Genomic DNA, 17,610 nt, shown 5'->3' with positions numbered 1-17,610 from the left:
CGCGGCACAAAAGGAGTTTATTTTTAAGATCCGAACACAAAGTCCCTCGCGCCGTACGACTTTGAAATAATTAAATTTTTATTCACTCAAACTGTATTGAAACTCTTTAAAAACTTTTGTTCATTTCTATAAAAATTTAGATACGTAATGTGTTTATAAAAGTAAAAAAAACCAATGTTATTTTTAATTGAATAAACATATACGATTTTATAAATTGAGCAAATATTAATACAAAAGCAATTTTATAAATGAGTAAATATTTTTTTTCGTGAAAAGATTATTTAATAAACACAGTTTATTACTTATTTATGTCTCAATTAATTTTTAATATCATAAACTTTCGTGTATTGTGTGTATTGATCAGTACACGTGTTCATGAATGGGTTTCCGTGTACATTAGTACACAGTACACACATTAAGCAATTATTTCCGCCATTTTATTTATCTGTACTCATAATGGAAGATCCATCATACTTCAATCACTTTGAATAGCAGTAAGAAAGTTAAGAAAATCGTTATTCAAGCGTTTTTTAATGGTCTTGTGAAGATATTATTTAATTATCAACAGATTTTAGATAAAATTATGTGAGTAAATAGTATGTATTTAATTTTCTTGCTTTGGCTGAAATTAAATGTTAAACGAAAGGCTGAATAAACTCAATCGCGAATTATAGTTTTCGGTATATACCATGTTATCTTCCTAAATCAAAAATACTATACTAAATGCAATAGAAATAAAGTCCAAATAACAGTAATAACAGTATCAAAATATAATAATAAGTATTGCTTAATTAAAACAGCCATAAAACAATTTTATCCTTAACACAACTGCATCAAAAATTATCTCAAAGTACATTATACCGTTAATTAACATTGACATTATTTTTTACCGTTTCATCAGAAAAAAACAGGAAAATAAAGCTTATCCTAAACAATAGAAGTCATCGTGTTTTATACCAATCGAAACATTTTTTAATCGACTACTAAAATTGTATTTCAGTATATCTTCATAGGTACAGGATAAACTATAATTAAAACCCTTTAATCTGTTTTAATTACCGTCCGATAAGTACACGCAAAAATCAATATATTTGAAGCGCTTTTTTAAAGTTACCGTCGCGTAAATATCTTTCTGTTAGTAACCAATATATCCCGTTAAATAACAATCATTAAGGCTAAAAGTATTATGAAATATCCGAACGAAACTAACCAAGAAAAACCAAAGTACCTAAATGTACCGACTTTTACCGCTTTGCACTTCGGTTTAGGTTACTTTCTCTAAGTAAAGACCTAAGTTAAACTAAGTAAACAAGTCTTATAAACTTTAACTTTTACTCATCTAATTAGCTTGGATTGACCGACTGACAAACAGACACTTTAAAAACGTTTTCCATTCAAAAAAACATTTTATAAAAGCACTCAACACAATTTTTATTTACGCTCAAAATTTTATAGAAGAAAAAAATGATTGAATTAAATTTTAATTCGTCGCTATTCACTTTGAGAAGCTTTATATTTCTTTAAAAGAAAAAATGTTAATTAAAAACGCTTTTTCGTTTCTACTTTTAGTATTTTATTTTCTACAATTTATACCATTAAGTCTGAGAGGAATGTTACAGGAATCTATTGTTTATCTATTCTCTGAGCGGGTAATAAATCGGAAACTAGTTCGAGGAATTACGCAATAAGCTCTTAGCGGCCATTATAATAAAAATAAATACCTGCATTGAAATTCAATCGAAGCAAATCCGAGTCGATTTTTCAAAATCATTTCACAACTCAACAACCGTCTGTCACTCACAAACAAAAAAAAAAAAAAGAAAACGTCACTCGCTTACGTCACATAACTTCTTTTTAAATGACGAATGTAAGTCCATTTTTTGCGGCGCGAATTTTTTTTTGCGATTTTTTAACACGAAATATGTGTGTTTACGTCAACATGTATTTTTCAAATGTTAGTGTGCAGCAAAAAAATGGTTGTGCGGCGCTCGGGCCGTGGGCGTTTTATAAGTACTATAGTTATAGTAGGTACGGCATGGCATCGTAATGCTCTTATGTGTACTTGCTAACTTTTTTATTATAGTCTGTTATATCCACGCGGTTCCTTAGTTCGAAACTCGAATGAAATACGTCTTGATGCTTTTGTTACGTAACTTTTTCGTTTTTTTTTTTACTTTTTCTTGACTTACATTGTTGCGTGCCAGGTTTTAATGTTTTGTGTGTCAATGTAAATCAGTTTTATATTGATTGAAGTCTATTCTCTATTGATTAGTTGCTAATAGACAAGTAGCGTAGTATTTTAGCATTAAAATCGCCATTAGCTTTCTAAACCGCTTTTATTTCATTTCCTAATAGAAATCTATGTAAAATGGATCTTGGTAGTTTCAGAGTCTTAGTTGTTTCATAAATAAAGTTGTTTTAAATTGTCTCTATTAATTTATATTTAGCCTGGGTTTTTTACATCTGGACTGCTTCAAAAAGACTGTTAGAAACAAATTACATTACAGTAACTTAACAAAGGTGACTCTACAAAAAAAATACAATTGTCTTTTTAATAAAGGATCAAGATTACTCGGTCAAAGTAAGAGATGTGTGAAAGAGATAGAATACTGAGACTTTTTCATTGCGTTTGTGCCGCGAAGTTTTTTGCTGGGTCCGTTTTTATATCAGGCCTTATTTGAACCTTTCTTGTAGGAAATATTTAGCTTTTTTGTACTATCTTTCTGTACTATGTCGGTGGTCTTAATTGCGACCTGTTTTTTTCTTCTATTTTAGTTTTTTTTCTTAGTTAATATACGAAATAGATTAAGACTATTAAGAGTTCAAGAGTTATAGTTAGAGTAACCTCATTAGATATAGGATTTCAATTGAAAATTGAAAATTTCTCTTTTTAAATACATAATTAACCAAAAAAAAAACTTGGCGACTTCGTAGGTTCCTTTTTGAGTATTTTTTTTTCATAAAAAGTATGTAATTCCCTATTTTTTTGCCCTTAAACTAGCTCTATATTTGAGTACCTAAATAGAATCAACCCTTCCAATGCAGACGTTAGTTTCAAGTCTAGATATACCTGCGTCATACGAAGCTATTCAATGTATCGGCCCACGCTAGTGCGGGGATAAGTGCTTTAGTGATGTAACTTAAATTGTTCTTTTTTATGTATTAGGCGCTGCGGTATCGATAGATCGTAATGTATTTATTAGTCTGCGACTTGAAATAGATAGAGATTAGGTTTTATTTTCCATTTTGAGTTGAGTTTTCTAAAGCATTATGACGAGAATAAAGATTTTTTGTTTCTCTACGTACTAAGTAAAATTTAATAACGATTGAATAGTTTTTGTAATTACTAAATTGTTTATTGAATAAATGCATCTTCCACGTTTGAGTTCTGAAATTTGTTTTTTAAATCATTTTCTTCATATTAAATGAAAGACTTTGATATATATCAGTCGTGTCTTGCAGTATTTTAATAAAATTAAAAGTAGGGCGAACGCTTGTGACTCCGTCCGCCATGCAGAGGCAGGTTAAAATGTCACTAATGACGTGGATAAAAGTATTGATTTTATTTAGATAAATATACAGCATCTATTCTTAAAGAATATCGAATAAAATTTGATCTAAATATGTAATACAATATCTGAAGTCCTTAAGTTTCTGCGTATCTCGTGTTAGAAGTGCACCTATCGTCGTTTTTACAAAAATGTTGATAATTAAAATCATAAAAACATTCAATTATTTATAACAATTAAAACTGCGAAACCTAAACTCTACGAAGAAACAATTGAATATAAAAAAATGTCATCAACAGCTTTTTAAACATTGTATAATTAGCAACAAAATACCGTAAAATGAGGTAACAACCAGTTTAATATCCTCGATAATTTCCAGAAGTTTTTAAAACTATATTAAGACAGAACTTATGTTCTTGCAGGGGTTCTGCTCAAAGTATGAAAAGATGGCGAATAAAGTCCCGGTTGGTATTTTACCTGAACGATGGCCTATTTATAAATAAAAAATTGAAATCTATATTTAAATAGATAACTAGAAAATAAATATTAATTGTTGTAAAAAATATTAAGATTTTTCATGAATATACTTCAAGAATAAACTGCAAGAAACTGGTAAAGGTAAGAAAATTACTCCTGCGATAATTAAGAAAGTGCTTTTGCTATTGCAACGGATAATAAATACTCCATAACACAATTCAAGACTAACCCAGATGAACCTACCGACCCATACATGGGTTCATTAAAATTAAGACATCTAGTCCCATTAGGTATTTGATTTATTTCAACCAAGTTAAAGCCGACCGACCCATATATGGGAAGTAATTTTTCAGCTTTTCCGAGGGAACTTTACTTTTTATTTTTTTTCCTGCAAATCTGGAGCCATAATTAAGAATATAAAAAAAAATGCAGCTGTCCAAGACAAAAATAGTTTCAGGCTTATCTGGGCTAATAAATTAAAATAGCTCATTAATACTTTTGTTCAATAGAAACAACCAATCCAAGCTCATTTCTTACTTAAAATTGATATAGCCTAAAACAAACCCTAAAATTTTCCACAACGACTGCGTATCTCTAAAAAAGTGTCCCCTAGGTACGTTGGTTACTTAGGATGCATCCAAGCGATGACTGTCACAAATAGGGGGTTCGGTAATAATCACTTGTAACCGTTTCGCGATTATTGTCAATTTCGCTGTCGGTACCTCAGCGTTTATTATGAAACCGGTTGTCGTTGTTCCCTGTATTGTAATTCTACTGTTGATTTTGATGTAAGTAGTATTAGATGATTAATAAGAGTTCTATTAAAGGGTTTTTTTAATTGAAATTGGAAGACAATTCAAGTTTAAAGTGTTTTTTATTGGGTGTGTATGTGACTCTACATTTTGAGTTGATCAAAATTTTAAGCATCATGTTCTCTATTCTGTTGTTTTCATCATCATCAAATAATTTACCAATATATTTATGATTTTTGGCGTCTATTTTATAAATATAGTTGTAGTATAGAAAAAAAACGAATTTTTATTCCACCTAACAGAATTAAAAAAATCAAAAGCACCATTAAGAATCTAATTGAGAAGATAACAGATAAGATATCTTTCTATACTGATAACTTATAATTAAAAATATTACGTTGCAATATAAAAAAATATTAAAATGTAGAGCACAACTCCACTCAATGCATACCACGGTTAATTCTATTACACACAGACTTCAGACTGGTTGTTAAGCACACACACATAGGCAAGCTTCTAATGACGTCATAGGCATTTTAATTTAAACAGGAAGAGTATGAAACCTCTTTTCAAACTAAGAACAGGCGTTTGTGTATACTATTAATGTCATTATAAAGAAAAATAATGGCGTATTTTTTAAGTTGCTGCAGTAATCTCTATCTATACTAATATATAAAGCTGAAGAGTTTGTTTGTTTGAACGCGCTAATCTCAGAAACTACTGGTCCGAATTGAAAAATTATTTTTGTGTTGAATAGACCATTCATCGAGGAAGGCTTTAGGCTATAAACATCACGCTGCGACTAATAGGAGCGAAGATACAATGGAAAATGTGAAAAATACAGGGCAGGTATAAATCATAACTTATATCTTCTACCCACGGGGACGAAGTCGCGGGCAACAGCTAGTTTGTTAACACAAGACTGGTAATAATTATTATATTCAGATGATGATCGTGTATGTTTATTAACTCTTTTACCAAATAATTAAAAGAGGTTTTTGGAATAAAGAATACTACCCATATTTTTTTAATGTGATTTAACCATGTTTGGTCACGTTTTAAACATCGCAAGAACAATTAAATATTGCAAAAGAAATTATGATTCTCTTTTTAAAATATTGTAATATATGTATTATGTATTAAAGAAAGTTTTTTTCGAGGTTTCATAAAACGGGCAAACATATCATTGGGGTTCAGGAAACACGTTTTACTTAAAATTAAATAACATACAATCTTTAAGATGCACACAGTCGATTCTACGAGCAACTTGCTAACTATGCCAGAAATTTTCGATCACATATTTAAAAATATCTTCAGTAAAAGCTAGAGTAAACAAAAAAAAACATTTCTTGAGAAGGGAACAAGCTAAGAACCATTTGAGTTACAGAATGGTGTTCGTTAGTATCTTTTAATTTCAGCTAATTTTTATCTTCAAACGGCGTCTCCTTTTTTACTGTGTAGCACAAGCCATTAGCTTCGATATAGTCGGGGTAAATGGTTTTGATACTTTCTATTTAAATGTATGTTTTGCTAAAACGTTTTTTTTAAAAGCAGTTTTTTTTGTATAATATTTTGTATATTTAATGTTTGATTGTGCTTTTCAAAATTGGTGTTAGTTTTGATTTAAGTGGCTTTTGTTTGACTACATTATTTTTTGCGTAAAATTTCAGCTAAATCAACGAAAATCATTTTTACTCAAGTAAAGTTTTATTCAAATGGGATTTAATCAAATCGGAATTAACTAAATAGTAACAAAATTTCATAACTAAGCTTCTTTAAATCCACAAAAAAACTAAATTGTTCAAATAAATAAACTAACTACACAAGCATTTTACGTAAACCAAGTAACGAGATAAAAATCTTTTTAAATGTTAAGGTGTGGTTGAAATTGGCCATTATAAGGCTTTTATAGCTTTAAAGAAACATTCCTATTTAATTTTTAATACTTCACCAACACAGATATAACCTTAATCACATTATAAGAGTAATTACATAGTTACCTCGATATTTATTTATTGCGGCGCTTGTAAAATTCCTTATATAGAAATAACTTGAGTTGTTTGTTTCAATTTGAGGTAACGTATGTGATACTTTTATAAGATTACTTGGAACTTGTTAAAATATTTGTTTTGATTATTTCCAGGTTAATCATTCATTTGATTTATGTTAAATGTTTTTCTTCAAACAAGGAAATTTTATAACCTATGTTTGTACGTCTTTTAGTAAGTATAATGTTTTATCTATATTGATACAGATTTTTGTTTTAAACAAGTTCTTTTTTTTTAAATTGACACTATTTTTGTAATCATATTCAAATGCACTTAAACAACTTTGCTTTAATTTCCTCAGCAAGTATCAAAACCTTTCAATCCGACAACTGTACTGAAGAAATCTAATTTTTGCCGAGTTTTTCTCTTATTCCACTGGGCCCCAGAGGGCGGTGTTTTCCTGCCAATTTGTGTGTGCTTGTGAAAATTTAACCGTTGTCATGTCGCACCGTTTCACTTCACGTTAACGAAGTGTTATTCGAAACTTGTGTTTTTTTCTTTTCACCTTCCGCACAAAAAAAATAAGATTTTTTTTTTGTGGTACTTTTTTAGAAGCTTAAAGAAAATTGAGTGTAATATTAAAAAGTAATCGAAAATCTAATATTCATGCCGAAAAACGGGCAGGTGTCGTTTCGCGATAAAAAACGGTGTTTTTACGACCGCTAAGAAAGTTTTCTAATAATGTCTCGAGTTAAGAGTGTCCTGCCGCTAATTGTGAAATAAATTTTCAAGTTTTAACCAAAAAACTCTTTCTCATGAGTTACGGGCGAACGAAAAAAAGATTATGGTGAGCGTTGAAAGAAAAATGTCCGTGGGACTACCGGGCCGTATTCATAGGCGACGCGATTTTAGATGATGTTTTGGAGAAATAAATCTGCACGGCTTAATAAAATGATTTTTTTTTCTACGTCTAAGAAATTGTTTGAAACCACTATCTTTGCGAAGCTTAAAGCATTTATAAGTAAACCTCTTTCTTAATATTCAGCTTTTTACTATCACAATTATTGTTTTAACACAGTGCGACAGTGTAATTATAATTCTGTTCGTCGTAATAAACCGACAAAAGAGAGAAAGAAATTAAAAAACCTCACATTGCTGTCTGTCTTAACTAGAAACACTTACGATCAATTCCTATGATTTACATGTTTCAATAATCAGCTTTATAATTAGTTTCCCGTTGTTATCACGTAACAATATTAACGATACGACCTATTTAATTACATTATTACGTAAAGAAGGAAATTCGTTTATTTTACAGACAAAGCAGTGAGTGATAGCTTGTCTAATTACGAAATGGGTTGAGTCCGTTAAACCGGGTAGTTTGTTTTATTTTAGTGTAGTTCGGTTATATAAATTTTAATGAATAAATAGTACTTTGGAAAATTTTCTTGTTTCTCTATTAATTTCGTTCAGTATTGGTAAACTGATATGATTAAATTGATGGCAGCTATAAAATAACATTGCCCAGAATACTTTGCCTTCCTTTCACAACGATCGCATGTTATTAACTTGGCTAAAATAACTAAGATTTTTTTGATTTTTACTAATATTACGCAACTACGAAAAGCACTACAAAAAATTACTTCTTTTTCTTTTTTTATAACGATTACTTATGTTTTTTCAAAATATTGACTATGAATACGGCTAAAGAGGTTGAGGAAAATTATGAAAGATAGGAGAAAAGTGGTAAAAATTAGCAAATGGGTTGGGGTGATAGCGGTACTTGACGTCATTCTAAACGTTATTGTTTGTTGTGTCACGTTTTACGTGAATGGGGTGAACAGGCACGTGTAAACTGACATGTTAAAAAAAAAGAATAAAAATGTCCGTCTGTGTACCGTACATTTTTCTTATGGAAAATTTAATACAATACACGAGATTAAGATTTTTTTACAAGCTATTATTACGGAGTTTCTTTTTAAAAACACAGGATGGTTCAGTTAAAGGTTCCTGTGATCCTTTGAGAATTATTAAAAGTAAACTAAACTGCAAAACTATCTTCTAATACAGTAATATATTTACTGCATCTTAAACCTTTTCTCAATGAATCTCTCTATCAATCAACGATTCTCTATTAAAAAAACCTAAGTCCACCACCGGTCACTATCTTTAATTAAAAATTCTGATACAGTCTTAGGGCACCTAATAAGATTTTATCGATTATTATAAAGAGTCTTACGGACTACCAAGTGGATCCGTCCAAACCTATTAACTTTAAAAGCTGTTCGGTCATTAGACCTCTTTTTTTAAACGGTCTCCCGTCGTACAATTTTTCCTCCCCCCTCTCCCCTCCGCCCCTAGAACACTTTTCATAATTACCGCACCCTACCTCCCTTGTTACAAGATGTTACAGTTAGAACCGTTAAAAAAAAACAATTTCATTATCTTTGCTTCTGTGATTTTAAAATTCGAATTCTTGTTCCGTTTTTCGAATGTTATGTGATTGTTACGAAGTTTCGGGTTGTTATTTGAAAATGGAATGAGTTTTTGACGTTTTTGTAGTCAGGTGGTTTTTGTTTTGTTTTGCAGTTTTAATGAACAAAACATTTAAATGTACCTCGTGAAGACATTGCATCACCATAATATTTTTCGATTATAAGTATAGTATAGTTGCCTAGTCTATAATGAATTTTAATCTAGCTATATTCTTACAAAGTTAATATATTAACCTATCATTCGCAACAACCTAAAAATCCACAAAAGAAAATCACAAAACACGCAAACTTATTTAAAGAATCCAATAAACAAGCAGCAATAAACTTAAAAAATAAAACCGACAGTCACAAAACAAACGAACATACATCATTAAGAACATTTTTAAAACAATATTTATACTTAAAGGGGCCGCGAAACAAAAACTAAGACAACTTAACCGAATTGATTTATACGAAAAACGTAAACGAAAGTACAGTCGGCAAGTAAAGTAAAAAAAAAAAACAAGCACATGTCGCGATACGACGGTGAACGTCAAAATCGTCTCAATTTTGAACCAAAAACAATTGCGATTTGAATTTCAAATTCGCTCGGTAATTTTCGGTAGATTTTTTCGGAAAGGCACTATAATAAATCTAGAGGCAATAACTATAAATTCATTGCGAATCGACATGCAAATGTTGAAGGATTTTTTTCGACAATGTGTTGTACTTTTGTTTTGTTGGACGAAAAGCTGTGGAGTTGTGTGTTTTGGTGTTCATTGTACTGTTTTTTGGTGGAATGAATTTTAGGGATTGTAGTCGCGTTTGGCGTTTTAATTTGGATCTTTTAAGAACAAACTGAATATTATTTGATTCCGTTGTTTGGTTTTTAGTTTGCAAGCTAATTTTGGTTTTAAAAACGAACTTGTGCATGCCTATACCTATCATACATTAGGCATCGTATTTGAATTAATAACAACAATTATTATTTTTCTAATAACCTTTTCATTCTTCAACTAGAACATTTAACCAAACAACTTTTTCTCTTTACTCGTCTTGTCGAAAGCATTGCCCCAGTCGGCTCCACAGTTTTCCAAAGTACCGCCCACAAAAGATCAAGTACCGCCACGTAAAAAGAGTGTAGTTTTTATTTTGAGTACACTTTTCCGTTTCGTTCGACTTGGCGGCCTCTTTATTTTTTTCAAGCACCTGTGCGTTTTTTTGCATTATTGACACGACTACACGTTTTTTACCGACTGTACTTTTTTAAATGCACGTTGCGAGTTTTTTGTAAATTTTGTAAAAAACCTTTTTCGTTTTGTACTCTTTGTTGAAGTTAAGTAAATTCAGGATCGTTAGGGTTAAGTTATTGCCTATTGTGGTACCTACAGGAAATGAAGGTACCTAGTTGTTTAAAGAAAGTTTCATTTATTCTGTATTAATTTATAGAGTTATTCCTTATTGAAATTCTATTGGATTCTATTAGCAATTTTAAGAACCTGTCTATCCGTCATCTAACACAAAAAAGGTGCGAAACTTCAAAGCTAAAACATCACAACACCTTTTTAAAACCGAATTAAAAAAAGCAACAAATGCACCTTACAAAATCTAGTAACAATACAAACGATATCTCAATAACTTTAAAATTACAACAATAAAATGCAGATGCATAACACATCCCGTAACAAGTACTTCCGGACTTATCATACACCACCTTGTACGCAGATGGTTACAGAATTAAAAAAAAAACAAAAACAAAATGGCGCTCGAATCTCGATTAAATAAATTGTTAACACGCCCGCGGCGTTTTATCGTAAGATTTTTTATCTTGCCCGATTCTATGCGAAAAGGCTTCCTTTAATGAATATGCAACGCTTAGATCGAACCTAGATACTTTATAGTTCCTGATGTATAAAAAAGGGCCCACGCCACCCACTGCTCAGATCCACGATAAAACACTTTAGTACTAGATAAAGATATTTATTAGGTACACGTAAAATAGTGGGAATTTTATGAAAATTAAAACTCACCTTATAAATAAGTTAGGTTTATTGGTTTGATAACCAACACCCCGTTTATTTGGGGACGCGATTGAGCGGCTGTGTATTTGCATCAATAATATTACAAAATAAAATAAAAACAAATGAATAAAAAACAATATTCCGATTTTAAAAAAAGACAAGACATTACAAATAAAAATTAAAAAAAAATCTAAAAAAAATACAAAAATAAAAATTTACAAAAGATACAATTCAAATTTTAAATGATATACACAGCCACGGCCACGCGTCCCCTACTCTTGGAAGATAACAATACACATTGAAACAGATGCCAACTCACTCGCTGAAGTGTAGACCAGCATTCCTCGAGAGTTCTCTCGCTGATGCTCTGCCCAGACCGCGCTTGTTGCTGTAGAGAAAACACGTAAATTAGAAGCGAGTTCCATTCGACTCTTGTGTGCAATAAAAAACCGTTAGTAATTTTAATTCGTTGTTTAAACGCAATCATGTACTTAGGAATGTTGTTAAAAGAAATTGCTAAAACGAAAAAAATACAAACGATTTAATATTTTACTGTTAGTTAATGTAAAGTAAATAGCGTTATTAAAATGGTATAAATGAGCAAAAGATAAACTATGAAAATTAATTGAAATGGTTGAAAAAGAAATGTGTTCCCTGGAGTAATTAAATTATGAAGAACTGAAATAATGTAAAAAGAAAGAAAGTGGTCTATGAAAACTCATTCACATTCAGTTAAATTACGTTTTTATATCTAGTATTTTTACGAACGTAGCTAGGTAAAGAACAGAAAATTATAAAAGATGTAGTTATAGGATATATGAGTTGCTATTTATAATTAAATACACTATTTTATTGGAACTTGCTCAAATTTTATTACTTCAAAAATGAAATTGCTGAAGATTCGGACGTAAGTATCTCTCAACTAACTAAATCGACTCTTAATGCTTGTATAGTTTTGTAGTATGCTGTAATTTTTGCTAAATCAAAAGAATCAAGGTTTTCAATTGTTTGCGTAAGGGTTTATAGAAAATGAGTTCTCATAGACCTCCTACAGAAGATGGAAAGAAAGAAAATAATAATTACATCGATATTCAGGTTATTCAGGAAATTTACCAGAGCGAAGGGCAACATGGCGTTCCTATCGCCGATCGGTGTTTCCCCAGTCGGCGACTGCTGTTGCGGCTGCACAAGCAAACAAATAAACAAATTAATATCTTATATAAAAATTATAAAGCATTCCTTTACAAAAACAAAAAAAAAATAAGAAAATATTTTATTAATTTTGAATTTAATTTACAAAATCATTTACGGAATTCGAATTTCGAATTTTGCAATGTCGAATTGATCGTTTATAAATAAATTGTGTAATTGTACTTTATAATTTTAATAAAGGAATGCTTTTTGCCGTTAATCAAAAGAACATCCAGAGGTTAAAAAGTTACAAAAGCGAAACATTTTGTTAAATAAATTAATCGTAAAATAAGGAAACTTTACAATGGTTACAACTTAACACCCATTAAGCAACATAGCAATAGTTTAATCATTGAATACAAGCAAATATACAAGTTAGAAAAACCCCGTTTTAATTTAGTTAAAACAAAAAATAAAACTTACCCATTATAGGGTTGTAACGAAAACTACACAACACTTCGTGCACATGCGGTTAACCAAAGGTTAAAAACGAAAAATGTAACGCTACAAAACCGTTAAAATAAAGATCAATGTCCACTGAGATTAACTGCATTTAATAACTATTAACAATTAGATTAATAAAAGAACAAAACTTTGTATGACATCTACTGTATCTAGTTTGGAAAATTAATGTATTTTAACTTAAACATTTTTTTTACTTTTATTTATGCATTGTACCATTTAAAATCAAGGCTTAGTATTCTAATAAATAAGTTTAGGTATTTGAAATATAAAATCTTAATGAGTTGTTATTTCATATATAAATACTGTGAAGACTGACAATCATTTTATTTCTTTACACAGAACCAGTGGACAAAGTCTTAAAAGCGCAACAAAAAAAAATGTTAAAACGCGAAAAAAATATACTAAAAACTGTTAAAAAAAAGACAGACACGACATTTAGAGTTAAAAAAGTATTTACATCAATATTATTGAGTGTTGATAGTAAATTTACCAGCGCAAACGGTACGAGCGATCGTTCACTCATTGTGGAGTCTGCTGATGGCGATTGTTGTTGCTGCTGACCATCCCAAATGAAGCGGCGTGAAAGAAATACATTTTTTGTAAAAATAATGTGGTAATTTTAATTTTTTGTAAAAATAATATCATTATTTTTTGAGATAATATTTTTTTGTTTTCAATTTGATATAATTAGTTATGTTAAAATAATATATTTTAAAGGATGTAAGTCCGATGATGTAATTTATTATGCACACAGTAAACGTAATCGCAGTGCAACAAATAACGCCGCGCCAATTTATAACCGCAAACACAAATGCCTTCGACAAAACATATTTGACAAGAAAAAAAAACAATAAAACTCATTATTTTGATAGCAAACCCTTGACTCAACAATAAAAATATTAATAAATCAAATTTTAATTAACTATTCTCGAAAACTAAACCACAAAAGAAAAGCGCGTCGAACCGTTAAATCTCGATTTACGAAAAAAACCGAATGAATACGCAACAAAAATCTCGTAAAACCGGTTCCGCTCATACAAAAATTTTTCGAAACAAAAAAAAGGATTCGCAACAAATAACTGTCAACACCCCTTCAGTGAAACAAAGCTTTATAAAAAAATTAAAAATAAAATGATCGCGGCCCTAATCCGGTGTCGTGGGAATCGCAAGGTGAAACGTATCTGAAACTAATTTAAAATGTAATATTCTTTCGTCTGTTGTTTTCGAATTTAAATTAAGAAAGTTATTACTATTTTTTTGTTTTTCGTTTTTATATTTGCATTTAATGGCTGCATCGTTCTATTTCTGTTTGAAAAGAGAATCGCATTTTGCAAATAGAAATAACGTTAGAAATTTGTTACACGATTTCAAATTAAGACACGCTTTAAACATGATAAAATGAACGGTTGTTTAAATACTTTCTGGATGACAAAGAATTAACATCTTGTATATTTTCGTCTCCCATTGACACACGTAACGGGAATATGTGTAAAAGAAAACACAAAGACTTGCAAGGCCGTCTAATCTCTCCCGCCAAAATTGATTCCTTTTTTTACATATCAAGAAGTAACATTATTCAGTCTAATTTAAAACGAAATTATAGTATCCGACCGATTCTAAATCTAAACAAATGTTATATCAATAAAAGTAATCACTGAACCGAAACGACAAATATTTCAAGCCATATGTTTAAAACAAACAGTTAGAGAAAAAAATATAATCGTCATTGCCGACAAGTTGATCACAGGTAATACAGAAATAATAGAATTATCACAGATTATTGTAATTTACATATCCTTTGTAATACCGGATGCGACATAAGGACACAAAAACGATTTAATAATAAGTTTGACGCAAAGGACCTTAACCCTTTCTTGTTAACAAAAGCTTTACAATATGTTGCCTTGGCTTGTATCTTTTTTTTAATTTTATAAGGAAGGGATCATTCAAATTTGGAACGGGTTTTCACCTCGCAGTAATCTGAGGTCAGTTGATCAAGAATATTTGAACAAGATACACGTGATTCTAAAATGTTTTATTTTAAGTGTATGATACTAAGTTATAAGAATGTGACGTGATATTTCGTTTTCGTCTGTTTAGTTTTAGTGAAGATTTCAGAAGTTTAGAACTTCAGGTAAATTCTAGCGGCTGTAATGCCGTCGGGAAAATTTTAATTTACTCCAGAATTTCTAACATTTTTTTTCCATGATTAGAATTTTCCTAATATTTTCTAATCGCATTGAATTTACTGTCTCAAATTACTTTTTGTAAATATTATATCACTATTTTGAATTATTATCAAAGTTCTAAAACTGTTTTGAAAATTTTCTAACCCCGAACACAACTTAGAAACACTTGAAAGAAATTAGAAAAACTCACCTGAATTTCATTGACCAGTTTCTCTGTCATAATCTTGTGGTCTGGAGTTGCTGGCGGCTGCGGAGTGGGAGGCGCGGGTCCTGGCTGGCTGTGGCCTTCGCCCAGCTCCTGTCCGGGGGAGCCGGGGCGGCTGCGGGACCAGAAGTCCTGCATCTTGAACTGGCGCTGGGCCTCGGCGGCCTGCTGCAGGCTGGGGATGTGCAGCGACAGCGGCGCGGCTCGCAGGTCCAGCGCGCTGCCGCCAGCCGAGGCCTCGCCGCTGCCCTCGGCCGCCGTCATCTTGAAGGAGTTCTGCAGCCAGCTCGCCACGAAGCTGTCCTCCTCCTTGGGCGGCTCCAGCAGCCGCGGGTACGGCGGCGCGGCGCTCGGCTCGAAGGCGCCCTCGCCGCCGACCTGCTCGCCTTCCTCCGCTATTTTCGGTACTTTGGCCTCCCTCGGTGAGCCCTCCTCTACCGCTTCCGTCTTCCGATACTCATGGAGGTCCCTGTACCTCTCCTGCAGCGCTAGGGATATGTTCTCATTGAAGTATTTCAACATTAATTCCAGTTTCGGACGAATCGTCACAACGAGGACATGCGATCGCTCGCGGTTCTTTTATTTACACTCTTTCCGTAGTCCGACGATGTCTTCGGATCTGCAAGACAACAATCTATTTAGCGCGGCGCGTTCAAAAAAATAAACCGAAAAAGTTATCGCGGCGTTATTATTATTTAATTTTTCGCGGCCGAGTCACCCCCGGAAAAGCGCAAGTCCCGTGGAAAGCGGAAACGAGACCTTCTTGAGACGCGGGCGGGCGACGACTAACTTCTTGGTGGAAAACTTGAGCGTCGCGACGCTTTCTTGCGGGGTGGGGCGGACGCGCGCGCCAGGCGAAGACGCCGGTCCAACTAGCAAGACGCGGCGCCGCCCCCGCCGCCTTAGACGTAGCCAAGAACATCCCCACCGACGCCGGGCGCACGCGCCCCGCGTTTTTTCCGCGGAAAAATGCGTCCGGTCAAGGAAAAGACGGCGCGGCCGACGACGGGCGGCCGGCGTGTGTCCGAGCGCGCCCTGCCCCGCGCGCCGCCGGACACTCGCCAACACGATTTCCCCAAAAACGCATGACGGACCACTCGGACTACGGCCGAAATAAGAACTATTAAAAAGGGCGCTAAGGACGCCGCAGGGTGGTCGCCCCTCTCGCTCGCCCGACCCCGAGCGCGGCCCACCCTTGCATGTTAGAACGGGACAAGTAGAGCTCCCCATTTTTTTCTAAGCCGCTATTAGTAAGGGAGGAAATGAAAAAGAATGGGTTTCTTTGTGATTTTTTCTTAATGGCGTCCGTCTCGCTCGCACTTATGGAATTCGTATAGCGCTGTTTCGTGTAGAGTTTTTGAGGATTTCTTTTCGCGACGCCTCTTTTACTATTGTGTTTTTTTTTGTTTTCAGGCGGGGCTTAGCTTATGGGGATTTAGCCAACGGTATTTTTCTGAGATTTTTCTTTTCCTGTTTTACCTAAAGTTAGGGAAATGGGTTGTGAAACTTTTATTTTACCGCCTTCTTTACTTGGGTTCTTATTTTTACCTAAAGAAAAGTATGTTTGGAGATGTTAGAAAAAGTATTTAAAGATTTTTTTTTTGTTTTTCAGGTATGATGGATTTTTATGACCGGACTCTTTGTTTAGAATTTTTATGTTAGCGAGATTATGTTTGACCTAAATAAGAAAGTTAGGTTCATATCTTGGCGGAGGGCCGTGTTACCAACCCTCTGAGAGTTTCCCTCTTAGGAGCTATTACTCCGCTACCCCACAACAGATGGCGTAGCGTGCTACGAAGCCTACATCTTATACTTAAGATTAGTAGAATCTTATTTTTTTTAAACAATCTTCTTTGGAAACCATCATTCATTTGATATGACCAGCACCATATAAATACCTAACTATGTTTTTTATTCAATTTAATTTCTTCTTTAAGATCCTTAATTAAAATTAGGTTAATAAATAACTGTATAGTAACTACCGCCCCCTACAACGACGTTAAACAAAAACTAAACTATTTCAATTACTCTTAAACGACAAAAAACCCATAATTAGTTTCTAATCAACTTACACTAATACTGTGAAATATATCTAATATGTCATCATTTTGAATTCATCATAATTTTTTTTGAAGTAAATAAATTCTACTTAAAACAAAACGTTTTTTTTTTCCTACATGCCCCCACTATTCACTATTCTATCCGCCCATTAACTCTGCTTATCATCAAATCATTAACAAGTAAGACAATTGCTGTTATAATACAGGGAGGGGCTTGGGAGTGCCTCTGACACGCTCTGTGGCTCATAACATTTGAAATTACTTAGAAAAATGCCTATG

General features: G+C 32.7%; 1 protein-coding gene across 8 annotated transcripts in view; it reads right to left on the bottom strand.

Annotated features, from left to right (window-relative positions):
* The window catches only part of LOC113497870 (zinc finger protein 628), a 109,337-nt gene that overhangs the window by 53,874 nt on the left and 37,853 nt on the right, over positions 1–17,610 (bottom strand). For 3 of the 8 annotated variants that reach the window (XM_026877624.1, XM_026877632.1, XM_026877625.1), the window contains exons 2-5: positions 15,257–15,890; positions 13,335–13,433; positions 12,305–12,403; positions 11,517–11,609 (exon numbers count right to left, since the gene is read on the bottom strand). In XM_026877624.1, coding sequence (XP_026733425.1) covers positions 11,517–11,609; positions 12,305–12,403; positions 13,335–13,433; positions 15,257–15,793 — 828 coding nt within the window. In that variant the 5' untranslated portion in view covers positions 15,794–15,890. The remainder of the gene's footprint in view (positions 1–11,516; positions 11,610–12,304; positions 12,404–13,334; positions 13,434–15,256; positions 15,891–17,610) is intronic. The other 5 variants (XM_026877626.1, XM_026877628.1, XM_026877627.1 and 2 more) reach the window with 5 other exon arrangements.

This window comes from Trichoplusia ni, chromosome 10 (genome assembly GCF_003590095.1).
Source record: "Trichoplusia ni isolate ovarian cell line Hi5 chromosome 10, tn1, whole genome shotgun sequence".
Taxonomy (NCBI): domain Eukaryota; kingdom Metazoa; phylum Arthropoda; class Insecta; order Lepidoptera; family Noctuidae; genus Trichoplusia; species Trichoplusia ni.
This window is presented reverse-complemented; position numbering and strand designations above follow the sequence as displayed.